The 16,051-nt window shown below is 44.4% G+C and overlaps 1 protein-coding gene across 4 annotated transcripts in view; it reads right to left on the reverse strand.

The window, feature by feature from the left end:
- Nucleotides 1-16,051, reverse strand: part of ARID1A (AT-rich interaction domain 1A) — a 68,559-nt gene that overhangs the window by 29,349 nt on the left and 23,159 nt on the right. For all 4 annotated transcript variants that reach the window (XM_027519552.1, XM_027519566.1, XM_027519573.1 and 1 more), the window contains exons 2-4: nucleotides 14,391-14,603; nucleotides 12,422-12,874; nucleotides 11,115-11,231 (exon numbers count right to left, since the gene is read on the reverse strand). In XM_027519552.1, the coding sequence (XP_027375353.1) occupies nucleotides 11,115-11,231; nucleotides 12,422-12,874; nucleotides 14,391-14,603 (783 nt within the window). The remainder of the gene's footprint in view (nucleotides 1-11,114; nucleotides 11,232-12,421; nucleotides 12,875-14,390; nucleotides 14,604-16,051) is intronic.

Raw genomic sequence — 16,051 nt, forward strand, 5'->3', positions numbered from 1 at the left:
ATACCCTTTCTGGGCCTTAGGTTCTCGTATATGTAAAGTGTGGGGTGAAAGGGGATGATGGTGTTTGTGTTAGTGTGGTGAATATTCTGTGGAGTAGCTCATGCTGCCTCCACTCTGCTCTTTTCCTAACTGCAGAGGTTAAAAAGCTAAAAACTACATTTCCCAGAATCCCCCTGCAGATGCTTTTGGCTACAATTTAGGTTCTGCTAATTAGAATCAGACTCAAGATTAGATCAAAGTATGGCAGTGGCCATACTTCTGTCTCCTTTCCTTGTTTCTACAGGAGCATTTTGGTTTCATCTTCCAGTTAACTGGGCGCTAGTTCTGGTGGCTGCAGCTGCTGCTGCTTGATTCCAGCTTACCAATCCCTAGATAGCAGACGAAGAGCACGCAAGCTGATAGTGGCTCCCAAGAGGAAGTTCCCTTGGTGGGTCAAATCTAGGTCTAGATCCCGATTCCCAGAGGACAAGCCCAGAGGCACGCTCCCTCAATCCTTCGACCAATCTTCAAGCCCTATTTGCTATATTAAACCCTTCTCTATTAAACTACCTAGGGTTTAGTATGGCCTAGGTTCAGTGTAGAAACCACCGTCTCTGACATAATTTTGTCAGACGACACGAAGAGTAGTTGTGAAGGTGAAAGAAATTATTCACAAAGCATATTCCCTAAGTCAGAATCTTCTGAGGACAAATGGGCAAGATGGGGAAGCCTAGAACTTTAAAATACATTTGTCCAGGACAACTTCCTTCACTTCTTCCCTTTTTACCATCTTCCTATACTTTCTCCCTCCCACTCTAAGCTCTGGGGGGGGGAGCTGAATGGCTCACAGAAGATGGAAGGCTGAGTCAGCACATGCTTTCCTTTCCATCCCTATATTCTCTGCAAGCTTTTACTCTGCTGAGGGTAGCATTACCTGCCCAACCCCAAATAAGTATTCTCTGGGCTTGGGCTAGAGAGGGCACCAACTGTCTTCCTCAGAAGCAGGAAATATGTTTACATAATCCAGGGGGTAAAGAACCAGGGCACAGCCCTGCACAGCTAATGACCCAAGACATGTTTGGCCCATACAAGATCCTAGTTTATCTTCTTATACCAATTTCTGGTTGAAGTAACAAACCACCAGCTTCCTGTAGCAGGAGTGGGGACAAACTGAAAAAACAAGGTCAAATTCAAGTGGCACGCTTGGTGGGACGGGGTATTTCCCACCAGTCGTCAGCAATGTTAACTAAGCCCAGGAGCCATCACACTAGAGGTGAGGCTCGGTTAGTTTTCAGAATGAAGTTTTCTGAAGAAAACAAAAGGTTCCAGCAAGAGGAATCTGTGTGAGACACACAGGCAGGAAGCAGAGCTGAGCCACCAGCAACTAGAATAGAAACAGGAAACGGGCCCAGGAACAAGCATACAGTAATCTGCTGCAAGCAGCACCGGCTCCGGCAGGCACCAGGCAGTGTCAGGGTCGGAGCAGCGTGACTAAGATGGAGAAGCAGATTGGCTGGTCTGCCAGAGCACAGGCACTCTAGAGAAGGGATGGCTACCTGCACAGGGTACATGCTGCTCTGAGCACTCTGGGCAGATGTGACAGAGCGGGTGGGGATTTCCTTTTTGAGACTTTGTAAGAGCACCTGGGTTACAATTCAAGGGGACCGAGCACAGATACACAGTCAGATATAAAGAAAACAGGTCACTGACCTCAGAATGGCTCAGCTTCTCTGGGTACCAAAATTGCTAGTGACATTTCAGTTATCCCTTAAAAAAAATAAGCCATCAAAAACCTAGGCAAAGACTGTTGGTCCTGCCTCCTCTTACCATGAAATGTAACAAAAGGGAACATAGTGTAAAACTTAAATCCTTCAAACATTCCAGTTTATTAAGCTTTTAGAGAATTTCTGTCACCTCTCCTACCCCTCACCAATAAACCTAGACAATGAAAAGCAGGTCCCCAAGCTCAGGCAGGTCAACAAAGGTTTACTAAGATTTGCCTAACACAGGTATTAGACACAGGTCTGAATGCTCAAGCAGAAGCACCAGCATAATGCTACACCAACATGAAGAAAATGGGAAGAAGTCCCAGAGAAGGTATTTCACAGCTAGGTTTTGAAGCCAAAGTAGAACTTTGTTGGACATTAAAAAAAAAAAAAAAAAAGGGGGGGTGGGGGAAGAGTAATAGAGATGACACACACCTTAAGCCAAAGGACAACAGCTCTGTGAGGACCGGGAGCTGTGAGGAGCTTCAAGGCGCCCCCGAGTGGCCAGAGATGAGGCTGTGAGGCATGCTGGGAGTGGCGGATGGCCCCATAATAGGTTCTGGGCTGTAGGTACAGGGAGCCAGGGCTCCCAGAGCACACACAAAACAACTAGTTTACTAGACGTGGTAACATTTATTAGAGGAGACCGGTGGGCTACAGTCCATGGGGTCACAAAAAGCTGGACAAGATTGAGCATGCTTGCATGTGTGCACACGCATGTGGGGGCATGCGCGCGCACACACACACACACACACACAGCTTCTGGCAAGGTATTTCACTTGCAAATTTTACTCAGCTTTCAGGGTCTAACTCTTCCTTGCTCCAGAACCATAAGACACATGAACCAATAAAGCTGGTGTAGGGCCCAAGAATCTGCATTTCTCACAAGCCCCCAGGTAATGTCTGTGCTGCTTGATAATGGACCACATTTTCCTCAGCGACAAGGATCTGACTGATTAAAGTTTCACCATTAATCAGAACACTGTTTAAGAAAAAAGGCACAGAACAGAGCTTGCTCCCATACAATACTAGGGAACCAAAGAACCATTCTTGTCAACTTTTCATTGTTGGAGCTGATGCCCTGCTTGGTGAACTCCCTCAGCAGGCCTGACCTATAGATTTAACCACCTTCCCTCTTCCACTTCCTCCCTGCCCCTTCAGTTCACAACTCATCTATGCTTCCATCACAGGGAGGGTTTGGGGGAAGAAAGGGAAATGGATGTCCATTTACACTCCTCCTTTTACGACAAATCTAGTAAATGGAAAAAAAAAAATCTAGTAAATGATAAATGACAAAGGGTTGAGACTTTTGGCTAAATATTAAAAGAGAATAGATTGTCCATGCCTTTCCTTTGCTGGGCTGGATGCTAAAGGAAATATTTCATCTGAATTATCAGAGAAAACTGAATTCAAATTCTAACTCCAACCCTTAGTTTCCTATGTAAAATAGAAGTGATTATTAAACTTAGTACATTTCAATTCCTGCTCTTCCAGGAGGATTCACTATGGCTGAAGATCCTTTCCTGGCCTCACACCTGTCCTTTAAGATTCAGATTCTATAAGAGTTCCTTTCCATTTTCTCATTCCAGATCACTATAACCCAAGCTCTCATGATACGAGAACATCACAGTAGTAAAGCTTGAGTGTGAATAGGTACCCTGTTGTTAAGTAGAAATATAAAGGAGGGCTTGGAAACTCAAGCTATAAAAGAACACCTTTCGATAATTTAACAGACATTAAAAATCCTATTTCTACTTACTTCACTCCTGGTATCAACAACTTTCACTCCTGTCCAACCAGTGCAAGCAAGTATGGTCTAGATCTTCAATAGCAGCCTCTAAGACTTTTTCAGTCAAGGATATAGTGTCCCTTTTAAGCTAACCCAGTGCCCTTGATTCCCTTCTCTTGTTAATTCCTGGAGGATGTGCCTGTTTATATCTTCCTAACACTCTGGCTGTCCAAGGGACTCTCAAGAATCTTCTCTAACACCACAGCTCAAAAGCATCAATTCTTCAGCACTCAGCTTTCTTTATGGTCCAACTCTCATATCCACACATGACTACTGGAAAAACCATAGCTTTGACTATATGGACCTTTGTCAATAAAGTAGTATCTCTGCTTTTTATTATGCTAAGTTTGTCATAGCTTTTCTTCCAAGGAGCAAGTGTCTTTTAATTTCATGGCTGCAGTCACCATCTGCAGTGGTTTTGGAGCCCAAGAAATAAAATCTCTCACTGTTTCCATTGTTTCCCCATCTATTTGCCATGAAGTGATGGGACCGGATGGCATGATCTTCGTTTTCTGAATGTTGAGTTTTAAGCCAGCAATTTCACTCTCTTTCACTTTCATCAAGAGGCTCTTGATGTGGTGTCGGAGAAGACTCTTGAGAGTCCCCTGGACTGCGAGGAGATCAAACTAGTCAATCCTAAAGGAAATCAGTCCTGAATATTCATTGGAAAGACAGATGCTGTAGCTGAAGCTCCAATCCTTTGGCCACCTGATGCGAAGAAATGACTCACTGGAAAAGACCCTGATACTGGGAAATACTAAAGGCAAGAGGAGAAGGGGATGACAGAGGATGAGACGGTTGGATGGCATCACCGACCCGATGGATATGAGTTTGAGCAAGCTCCAGGAGTCGGTGATGGACAGGGAAGCCTGGCGTGCTGCAGTCCATGGGGTCGCAGAGTCAGACATGACTGAGTGACTGAACTGCACACTATTTTGTACCCTATCTGCTTTATACACATAAGAATCTTGAGATGAAGCTGAGGAATTTGGGCCGATTCAGCTGACTCCTCCTAACATGCCTTTCAAGAGTCCTCTTCACCTTTACACCCTTCCCTTACTCATTTCCTTCCCTCCAGCTTCAGAAATCAGGGCCTCTCCCTAACTTAGAAGGATCCCAATAAACTGCTTCATGACAAATTCAACTTTACATTCCTTGATAATACATTAGATGCAGACCATCTTTGTCCCTTTCCTTGGCTTCCAGAAACATGACACAACCCTGGGCCCCCTCCAACCTTTCCAGTTATGTGCTGGGCACTTCTACTCAGTGACCCAAGCACAGTCCAGCACGCCATCTGACTCCTCGCTCCATGCTGCATGGCCGGGGAGGTTAACTATTAACCACTATGCAGACAACTCTCAAACTCTATCCAGACTCAGCTCTTACCCGAGTTTCAGCCTCCTAAATTCCAACTAGTAATGAAGCATCCATTTTTAGACATCTCATTGTATGGAACTTAACTTCTCCTCAAAGGTGAGTTTCCCCATTAACCTTCTATTTTTGTCAATGAGAGCCCCACCCTCCCCAAACCTGGTATATCAAGATTGTTATATTTTCCAGCCAGTAGAATCCACTTGTTCCCAGTTCTATAGATTCTTTCCTGAGCGCCTCACAACTAAGACTAGGTAGCTACGTAAATGAGGCTGAAGAGCAGAACTCCACTGAACGCTAGAATTATTTCAATAGTTTAACTCATCCCCTTGCTTGCAGACTACCACTTTTCCAAACCATACTACACACCAGTGGATCATTTTTGTTAAAACATTAGCTTCATCATGTTATTGCCCTAATTACGTATCTGCAGGCCTATGAGATCAGATCCAAGTGGCTTACTTATCGTACCAGGGCTCCAGCCCCTGTGATCTCGCTTTCCTTCCTGTTCCTGCCCACCTCAGGAAGCCTGATCCTGACCAGCCCCCCAGAAGTCATCCACACTGCACCCCACCCCCACCGAGCCTCAGCCCAGCACTTTTCCTTTCCACCCCACCCAAGACACCCGTATCTAGTTCATTCTAATTGAATTTCTGCCGTGATGTCCCCTCTACAACTTTATTTTATGCTTATTTTTAATTGATTGATGATTACTTTACAATATTGGTTTCTTTCATACATCAGCATGAATTAACCGCAGGTGTACACACGTTCCCTCCCTCGTAAATCTCCCTCCCACTCTACTCTTTAGACATAAATGGATCACTGATTTCACCAAACCCTGATAGCACTCACTGTAACATTCAGGCACACAGTCTTCTATTTTACCAATGAAACAGAGGAGGATCCCTGAGGGTTACAACCATATCGTAGTCAGAATCACCCACTTAAGAGTTCAGGTTACCTCGTAAGTCATAGGAGTTCAACCCTTCCCTGATGCGTCTAGGCCTTCTATACAACCACCAGAGCAAATGGGGCACCAGAATTTACTCCAGAGACAGGCAGCTTACCTACTTTTCTTTCTGAAATATCCTCAATCCTCCAGATCACAAAGGAATCTGTATGTCACACTTGGGCTTAGACCTATAGGAATCAAGTAGTCAGAGGTAGTGTAACTTGTGAAGTTTGATTTTTTTAAGATGACCACCCTGGTGATTATGTTGAAGATGGACTTGGAAAGAAAAGAAACAGCTCAGGACTCTGCAACAAACAAACGCCAGGTAAGAGATAATGGGAGCCCAACAGAAAGGCAATGAGGAAGGACAAGGGATCCAGTGATGAGTGCCAGAGAGCAAAGAGTCCCCAGGGTGGAGCTGGCAACACAAGAGGTGCCCTAACACAGGAATAAACTGCAGGGGTCCCAGCTGCAGGCAGTCGGGTCAGTCGGGTCTCTCCCAGGTCTCTCTTCCTTCACCCATTTTCAACCCAGTCTTCCCTCCAGATCAAGAGTCAAACTACAGCGTAAGTCACCACTATTACTCACGTTGCCATTGTGGCTTCCCAGCCCAGTAGTTTTTTCTTCCCTTTTTAAAGGACCACCAAAGCTCACTGCTATTCATTCAAGTATGGTCTTAAGATCTACAGCACCACTTGAGAGTTTGCTAGAAACGCAAATTCTTGGGTTCTACCCCACAACTACTGAATCAGAATCTCTGGCTGGATGTCAGTAATCTGTGTTTTAATTAATCTCCAGATGATTCCTAATGCATGCCTAAGTTTGAGAAGCAGTGATATAGCTAACTTCCCCAGATCAAAGCTTTTAATCCTATATCCATTTTGCACCACTAAATGGAAACTCTATTCCAGGTACACTTGCAAGACTAACATGTAAATTTACAAATGTGCCTCAGTAAGAAAAACTCGGGAAGCCATCATTACTCTTAAGGAAACCACATACACTTGAATGAATCACTTAAACAGAAGCTTTTCAAGACGCAACTATTCCAAGTCATTCTCAGAAATGACTATAATCAAAAGTCAGAAACCAATTTTCAGATGAGTCCCTTACAGATTTCACCCCTAAATAAAGAAAACTAAAGACTTAATGAAACACCATGAGATTTGCTCACCTACCCCTTACAAGAACATTTTTTTTTTTGGGCGGGCCGGGAGCCGCACTGTGTGGCATGTGGGATCTTATGTTTTCCTGACCAGCGACTGAACCTGTGCCCCCTGCAATGGAAGTGTGGATTCTAGACCCTGGACTACAGCAGGGAAGTCCCAGGAACCTTCTTAACATGGGGTGAAGTGAGACTATTTCACAACATAATGACAAATTCTAACCCCACTTCTTCCTAAGGCCACTGTCAGGAAGCACAAATAAATTAATTCATCCTCTAAAATGAAGTTTGGGTGGTCCCATAACAGTTTGTGATGACTGTCTTGCACTAGCAGGGAAAACAACAATTTGGTAATATGGTCAAGTTGTACCCTGTCAGTCATACACTTTTTGGATGAGCAATGAATCTGCTCAGGTGTACCTATTCGATGAGTTGGAACTATTATATGACAAGCTCTATAACAGCAATGAGCAAGACAGAGCAAGTCTGACCCTCAGTGAGCTTGAACTAAGTAACAGAAATTACCCTTGAGATGAGCACTGACGAGAAGCATGGTGCTGAGCCGGTCTGCTGTAGTCGAGGAACCCGACACAGTGTGGACTTGAGAAGATGTCTACCAGGGCTACCAACCAGAAGCACCCGCACAGCTTCTCGCAGGCCAACGCCCAAGCCGTACCCCGCGCCAAACAAACCAGAATTCTGTGAACCCTGGCCATGGGTTTTAAAAATCATTTGTTCCCCCAGGTAATTCTAACATGCAGGCAAGGTAGAGAACTACTGGTCTTGGGTATGGTGAGACACGGTTTGGGGTACAGAGGTCACTAAGACAATGCCTGCCCTCCAGGGGCTTTCTATCTAGTGGGAAAGACCCAACAACCCAGAGGTATTAGCAAAATGCTCTAGCAACACGGAGCAAAAAACCCTCAGATCCAGCATGATGCTTCTCTGGGCACAGGATGGGGAAGTGATCACAATGGATTATATAAGGTGCTTTTACCTGTGGCAGCAAGGTTTGGCTCAGGCACCTAATTATTCTTTATACCTTTTCATACATCTTAAATATTGCAGGCTTTTAAAAAAGTAAAAATAAAAAATGCCTTTAGTCAGTGAAGGCAACATGGAAATTATTTAAGCTGAATTTTGAAGCTTAAGGGGTTTTCTGAGGAAATGATTCTGAAGATGTAGTCTGAAATATAAACAGAAAAAGTCAGAAGGAAAAGTACCTTAGGCAAAGGGAAGACTGTACGCAAGAGCTGGAAGTGGAAAAGGCATGGGGCCCCACAGAAACTGAGAGAAGGCAGAAAGCAAAAAAAAGGATGAAGCAGAGGTTCTCAGGGGCTTCCCTCATGGCTCAGACAGTAAAGAATCCACCTGCAATGCAGGAGACCTGGGTTCGATCCCTGGGTTGGGAAGATCCCTTGGAGGAGGGCAAGGCAACCCACTCCAGTATTCTTGCTTGGAGAACCCCCATAGACAGAGGAGCCTGGTGGGCTACAGTCCACGGGGGTTGCAAAGTGTCAGACACCACTGAGTGACTAAGTACACACACAAAGGTTCTGAGAGTGCCATTCTTGGTCTAGCAGCATCAAAAATTTGTTAGAAATGCAAATTCTCAGGTCTCACTCCAGACTTACTAAATCAGAAAGAGGTGGGGAGGCGGGGTGGATTTTGGATTTTATTCTTAATCAAAAATAATTGAGAGGTTTTAAATAGAGGAATAACATAATCAGGATAACAGTAACTAAATGGTCTGGCGTTAATAGCTCAGCAAAAACCCCTCAAAATCTAATTTTTGTAATAATCAGGATCAGAAACCATACTGAGTCTTTAAATCAAGGGTCACAATCATAATGCCTTTAGGGCTAAGCTGAAAGGGTGCCTGAGTGGGAAGAGGGATATGAAAAACTGAAGGGGCTGCCCTCCAGTCAGCAGAGCATCTGCTCTGTAGCCAAACACAAACACGTGCTGAGTGGAGGGATACACTGGTGAACCTAGGGCCCCCTTAACACAGCTGCTTAAGAAAGGAGCGGGCTCCTTGCAGGGAATCCTGCCTTCTCCTTTCTTCAGATGTGACTATTTCCCCAGCCTGGCTAGGCAAATCTGGCATCAAACCAGAAAAAATTTCGAAGAATAAACCACCGTTTGTTTCTTTGTCTAAGTAGCAGAGGGATAAAAAGCAATTCAACAAACAAGATGCCAATAACCCGGCCAGTTTGCCTCCCACATGGAGCTTCTACTACTACAGAACAAATGACCTGTTTGGATGAACCCAGGGCAGAAGCCTGAACCTGGGAACGCTCCTTGGGATGGGCTACCCAGGAACAGCTCTCTCCTGGGTCCAAGAGGCTACAGGCTACTGGTGTCTTCACTTCAGTAGGTCATATCAAGCTCTTGTATTCAACAGCATAAGGCTCTCAAGCTTTAACAGACAATGTGTTTGTATGCTAGGTTTCTCAGGACTAAAACTACCAAATGCAGTTCAACCAAAATGTCACCAGAAACAAGCAGAAACTTTCTGATGAGGCACAACTTACAGCATGGGCAGAAATCTACCGATTTGGGTTCTTGCTACAGTAGTACCTCACCCGGATAGGTGATGAGGGAGTGGTTACACAGTTCTGACTGAATCAGGTTAAAAAGCACATTCCAGTGAAGTTTAGGATGCAAAACAGGATTGCAACAGACGTTAATGAGAAGGGAACAAGAGTGATTGCCTTATTCAGACACTTCCTCCCTCAACCCCTCAGCTGAAATAGTCAACAGTCTCCGAAGGCCTAGCTGACAATAGCGATTCATCCTGGCCTGGAATGCCGGAATTACAGGTGCTGAGGGACTCCACAGACCTTGTCCTACTAAGGTTACGGCTTAGAGATCTTCAGGGGAAGCCATGGGGCCTTCATGATAAAGTGAGTTCCCATCTCCTACCTTAAAGATCCAGAAAACCATTTTCTTACAAGTCAGAATAATGGAAGAGACAAGCTTCAAATCCAAGTAGAATAAAAATTTCACAAGAATCTTATTCTTACCTGCGGCTGAATTTCCATCTCCTAACTGAAGCCAGATTTGTTAAGGAAAGGTTTGCTACCTACAGTCTTCTCAGGACAGTCCATTTTATTCCTGTGCCCAGCCTGAGGGACTTGCCGACATGTAGTAACAGAGCTAAGACCAAGGGAAAATGCTCCCAGGACCAGCCTACTATTAAATAGTTGGTGTTACCTGCCTTTGAGTATTGAGTATAGTTCCTTGAAGATGATGGTCATTACAGCCAATGTTTATGAAGGCCTAACAAGCACCAATGCTCTCTTTATACTAATATTAACCTCTATGAAGTGGGTACTTTTAGTTTCATTTTACAGATGCAAAAGCTAAGGCATGGACAGATTAAGTGACTTGCTCAAGGTTACAGTTAGTGGCAGAGTCAAAATGCAGATCCAGGGCTCTAGAGCCCAAGCTCTTCATCAGCAGACCATACTGTCTTTTTCAGGATACTGTCTGTCCATTCTATAAACACTGCATCAAGCATCTGGCACCAAAAACTCTACTAGACAAAAGCATCTATTCACATAAAACAACTAGAAAATCTGCTTTTACTCCTCCATGCTCAAACGTGACAATCCATGCTGAACGCACTCCAGATTCTACCTCCTAGCTAAAAGTTAAGACAAATACCTAAAAATTTAGCTTTCAAAAGTAAGATATAGAAAAAAGCAAAAAACACTGAACTTTTTCTCAGCTTTGATGGAAAGCAGACAGTGCTTCTATCATTTCCATCTTCTCTGTCCCTCAGTTGCGTCTATGCCTAAGAGCCCAAGATTTAAAACAAACAACAACAACAAAAAAACCCATTTAAACAATGTTTAGATCTCTGAACAGAGATCACAAATATATTCTTCCCTGGGCAGGCAACCAAAAAGGACATTCTATAAAGTCAGTCCACAAATGCCTATTCAGAATTCTGAGCTTGAATTTAAGGAATAGTTCATCATTCATTTAGCTCAATACTACCAAAACATCCAATCAGAAACTGGTCTTCCTTGCTTTTCTCTCTGCCCCCATCAGCTTTTAGAGGGTGGCAGAAATACTCACAGGCAAGCTTGAAGGTCTTGACTGAAGACTCAGGTTCATATCTTCTTGCCCTCCCTTACTGGAGGTCATTGAGGGGGCTGAGGATGCCTGAGACCCAAATGAATCTTGAGATAACTCCTAAAACAAGAGAAACAAAAGCTGTGAGAGCCTGGTTATTGATAAACCAGGCCACCGTGCTTCATGGTGAAAAGGGCTATGGGACTCTATCACACAGGGGGAAACTGCGTTTGAGAGACTGACCACTCGCACACAATACTATTCAAAGGCAGAAAAATACAAACTGTGGCTCTTAAGAATGTCAACAGTGGACATAAGACTCTCAGATGGCACTGCTGACCATTTATCATCACCAACAGAAGAAAACTGTTCTTTGGAACAAAGGTTCAAATCTAGCTAACTACAAATTTTATCTATCAAGGAAAGAGACCAACCGATTTCAAAACACCAACAAAAAACTCATAATAGAACCTCTGTATTAAAATGAGTACTGCTTCCTTTAAAGGCACTGGCCTGGGATGAGACTCCAACAATGCCTCCAATGCACAAAATCTCTAGTGGACTTGTCATCATTCAGGCATTTCTCCTCTTTTTGTTCTTTAGAGAATAAAGCCCAAATTGTTATTTTCAGACTTTATCACCTAACTTGTTCAGAGACATGGCTACAAATGAATTTTAGCTATTTCCCAAAATCCACTCTCAAATAAAAGTATTTGCTACAACTGAAAACGGGCTTCCCTGGTAAAGAATCTGCCTGCAATGTGCCAGGAGACCTAGATTCAATCCCTGGGTTGGGAAGATCTCCTGGAGAAGGGAATGGCTACCCACTCCAGTTTTCTTGCCTGGAGAATTCCATGGACAGAGGAGCCTGGCAGGCTACAGTCCATGGGATAGCAAAGACTTGGACATTACTGAGCTTACCTTCACTTTCACCACTAAGAATATTCTAAAGAATGTTATATCAGCCCTGATAGCAATTTCAAATGAAGGGGTCCAAAATATTTTGAGCAATAGCAGAACAGAATGGCAATTGCATGGCAGTACAGTACAGTCTCCCAAAGTGACTGTTTTAAAAAAGACCAAACTCACTTGGATGCTCAAGTTCTCAATGCTCAGTTTAAAAAAAAAATAAAAACTAGTCCATTATCTTTTTTTCTTGTCTGTCTATGCAACTTTCCACTGCCCTATTAATAAAGAGAGCTACAAATTTTTATGCAGCTAGTTCAGTTAGAGAACCAATTCATGTGGCAAAGTTCTCATGACACCAACCCCCAAAGTCTGCGGTCACGTGGAGGGAGGGCGCATCTTACCTGCGGTGGAGGGAAGCGCTGCTGGGAGTAGGCAGTTTGCTGTGACTGCTGAGACTGGGGCTGAGGGTACGCAGCCTGCTGGGAAAGCGTCGAGGATGCTGGCTGCTGAGGTTGCTGCTGCTGGTAAGGAGACTGTGCCTGCGGCTGTGAGTAGGGGGGCTGGCTCTGGGGGTGCTGCTGGGTGCTGGACTGTTGGGAGGGGTATGGAGTCGGGGACGGCTGATGGGGAGGCTGGGACGGCTGCTGGGAGTACGGAGGTTGAGAGGACTGGAGCTGCGGTGGCTGAGACTGAGGCTGCTGCTGATACGAAGGTTGGGCATGGGGGGTCTGGGATGGTGGCTGCTGGGAGTAGGGTGGCTGCTGTTGCTGGGGGTGAGGACTTTGCTGGTTGTAATATGGAGTCTGGCCCTGCTGACCATACCCGCTGGGGCCTTGCTGTCCATAAGGAGGAATCTGTAAAAGGAAAGGACACTTTTAGCACTGACACTTCTGAATGAAGAAACGTGAGGTATTCTGTTAGAAGCTATGCCCTGAAAATGGGTACTGAAAGCAGGCAAGCCAAGCCTCACACTTGGAAGGCCCAGGGTTTTTCTACCAACCCTGTTAAACTGAGCCAGGAGGGTCAGCCAAGCTGGGTTACTAGGTTGGTTTGTTTACAGATGGACGACATTCATCCATGGAAAATTTACACTGTTTAATAAAAATTTGGGCAACTTACAAGAGTTCAAGAACAGCTGTCTTCACCAATGAGACTACTCTTTTTTATCATGGCCTAGACTTTTTATAAGCGCTAGGAATCTATATCCTAGCCACAATGAAAAGTCACTGGCTCAGTCAACTGAAAACCTAGGGTTTCGTAGTCTAGATGGTATGCCAATGACTAAACTACTCTGGTTCTTTTTTCACTTTGTCTTTATTCATAAAGTATCTGAGAGCCTACTTGTTTACTTGTACCAGGCACTATTCTAGGCACAAGGGATACATTTGGCCAACTAGGAAAGAAAAAAGACCAATAAAATTCACCCCAAATATCCTCTATTTTCTCAGTGCGGGTTGGGGAGGAAAGGCAATTATATTTAAGGGCATACTTTGCTTCACAGTCTTAGAAGTAAAGTTAGGTTCAATATTCTATTCCTCACACCATTTTCAATATGAGTATCACTCATATATAAATGATAGAAAATGCTATCAAAACAAACAAAAGAGAATGGCGATAAAAAGATGATGGTGCGGATGCTCAGACAAAAGGAGACGAGTAAAATCTTAGCGTCTGTAATGGCACCATTGGCACCTTTACTGTTCAATCTTCCCTTTGCCCGCTACTCCCAGTCCCTTCTACGTATTCACTGTAAACCAGACAGCTATATATGTTGAAGGCCTTGAGAAATACAAAAGGCCTCTTCTCTCCTCGGGCTTCCCTGATGGCTCAGATGGTAAAGAATCTGCCTGCAATGCCGGAGACCTGAGCTCCCTGGGTCAGGAAGAGCCCCTGGAGAGGAAACAGCAACCCACTCTGTATTCTCGCGTGGAGAATTCCATGGACAGAGGAGCCTGGTGGGCCACAGTCCATGGGGTTGCAAAGAGTTGGACACAACTGAGCAACTAACACTTCCCTCCCCAGGACACATGGTATGAGTGGTTTTCCTTGGTAGCAGTGGATTGGTGTTCAGCTACTGCCTTTTTCTTTCTTTAAACCTCCTTCAGAGATAACCACTCAGTGGATACAAGCAGGCCAGCCAGGTCAAAGAAGACAGTTATGTATAGCCAGTGGCCAGGGAGCAGTTTTCCTTCAAGTATACATGCTATGATGACCGCAACCTCGGCCTTGTACGTAAGCACACTGAAATTGAGTCGGCTGGCCTATGCTCCTTTCAAGGGGTTTAGAAGCCAAAGACACCTTCTGATCCTACAGCTCAAGACCAGATCTTGGACAACAAGAAGGATTAAGGTCATTGGAGTCACCATCTACCTGCTGTGCATAAGAGAGGCCGCCCATGGTACTCTGCGCTCGGCCCTGCATGGTCATCGGGTACCGCTGTGGGGTCTGGGACCCATATGGCTGCCCTGGGTACCCATGTCCTTGCTGCGGTCCTGATGGAGGTCCCTGTTGTTGCGAGTATGGGTTAGTCCCGCCATATGGCTGAGGTCTCATCTTGCCCATCTGATCCATTGGACTGGATGGCTACAAAATAAAGAGCATTTCATTAACCTGAAGCTTTGATGGCCTCTTGCCAGTATGAACACAACCTAGGCATACAAGTCTGTGTGCCACAGAGGAAAACAGTTACTATGAAAAAGTAATGGTATATACCCAGTAACCCTTGGACAAGTCATTTAACCTTCTTCAGAACTGGATTTTGTCATATGTAAAAGAGAAACACCACCAGTTTATGAAAGCATCTTATAAGCTATATTCTACTTTATAACTGTGGTACTACTTGAGACCCAAGGAACAGGCCAGGTGTGGAGCAATGAACACACGGACTCTATGGTACAGAAAACAAGAACATAGGCCCTGTAGTTGGGAGGGGTTGGTGTCACTATACTCTCCCATGATCTTGTTCAGTAATACCAAAACTGATGCTTCAACACTGTGGTTGGGAATTTAAATATACAAGCATCTAGATATTTTTATTCTTTAAATAGTGAAATCTTATTTCCTTGCATATCAGTAGCCCATTTGTACTATGGCACAAGCACTTAAATTTATGCTTTCTTCCAAATGGGTAACACAGCTAAGTTACCGTTGTTGAGGGAATTGTGACCATGAATTTACTTAAGAGCCTTGTACAACTCAACTGAAAAGTTCACCTCCTTGAGAGTGGCAAGGTGGGTAAAACTTACGTCTCTTTAAAGAGCAAGACACAGAGGTACCGATAACGAGAGTCCAATTCATAGGTATTTGGCTACAGACATAACTTTCAGCTCTTTACGGTACAATATGATCAATCAACTCATTCATTTTCTGACCTAACTTTTATCTTACTGGAGCTGCATAGAACAGAGCCCCGGCACATTTTCCCCTCCCCAAGACACTCACCCATATCTACTGGTGGTGAGAAAGTGAGGAGGGAGTGTCTCCAAGCACTTAACTAGGTACACCCTGGCTGCAGAGCAGGCCTGGACGTGACATAAAACTTGAAAGCTGAATCTTAAATTGGGGGTGGGGAGCAGATATTAATACCATGACCTGAATATCAGTAACTTCAAATTAAGGAATTCAGAGGCTCTCAAACTTTAGAATACTTCAGAATCACCTGGAGGACTGGTTAAAACGCACGCTGCTGGAACCTACTCCCTGAGTCTGATTTGGAGTTTGGGGCTGGGCCTAGGATATGCATTTATGAGAGCGCTCAGGTGACGCTGATGTTGCTGGTCCAGGGACTACCACACTTTAGAACCACTGACCGAGATTACACCAAGGGTCCCTTCTGGTTCTATTACTCTCTAATTCATATATTACTTTAGCCTTAAAAACAAAAACAAAAACCCTCCAAAATAAGGGGAGGGGGGCACTCAAGTAATTGGTTCTCTGTACATATCCCTTTTTTTTTTGGTGGCATACTACATCTAAGTGTTTTATGTTAGAGGAAGTTGAGCTGTCTTGAAGAAAATGGCTAAGATTAAAAA

Source organism: Bos indicus x Bos taurus, chromosome 2 (genome assembly GCF_003369695.1).
Source record: "Bos indicus x Bos taurus breed Angus x Brahman F1 hybrid chromosome 2, Bos_hybrid_MaternalHap_v2.0, whole genome shotgun sequence".
In the NCBI taxonomy this organism is placed as follows: Eukaryota; Metazoa; Chordata; class Mammalia; order Artiodactyla; family Bovidae; genus Bos; species Bos indicus x Bos taurus.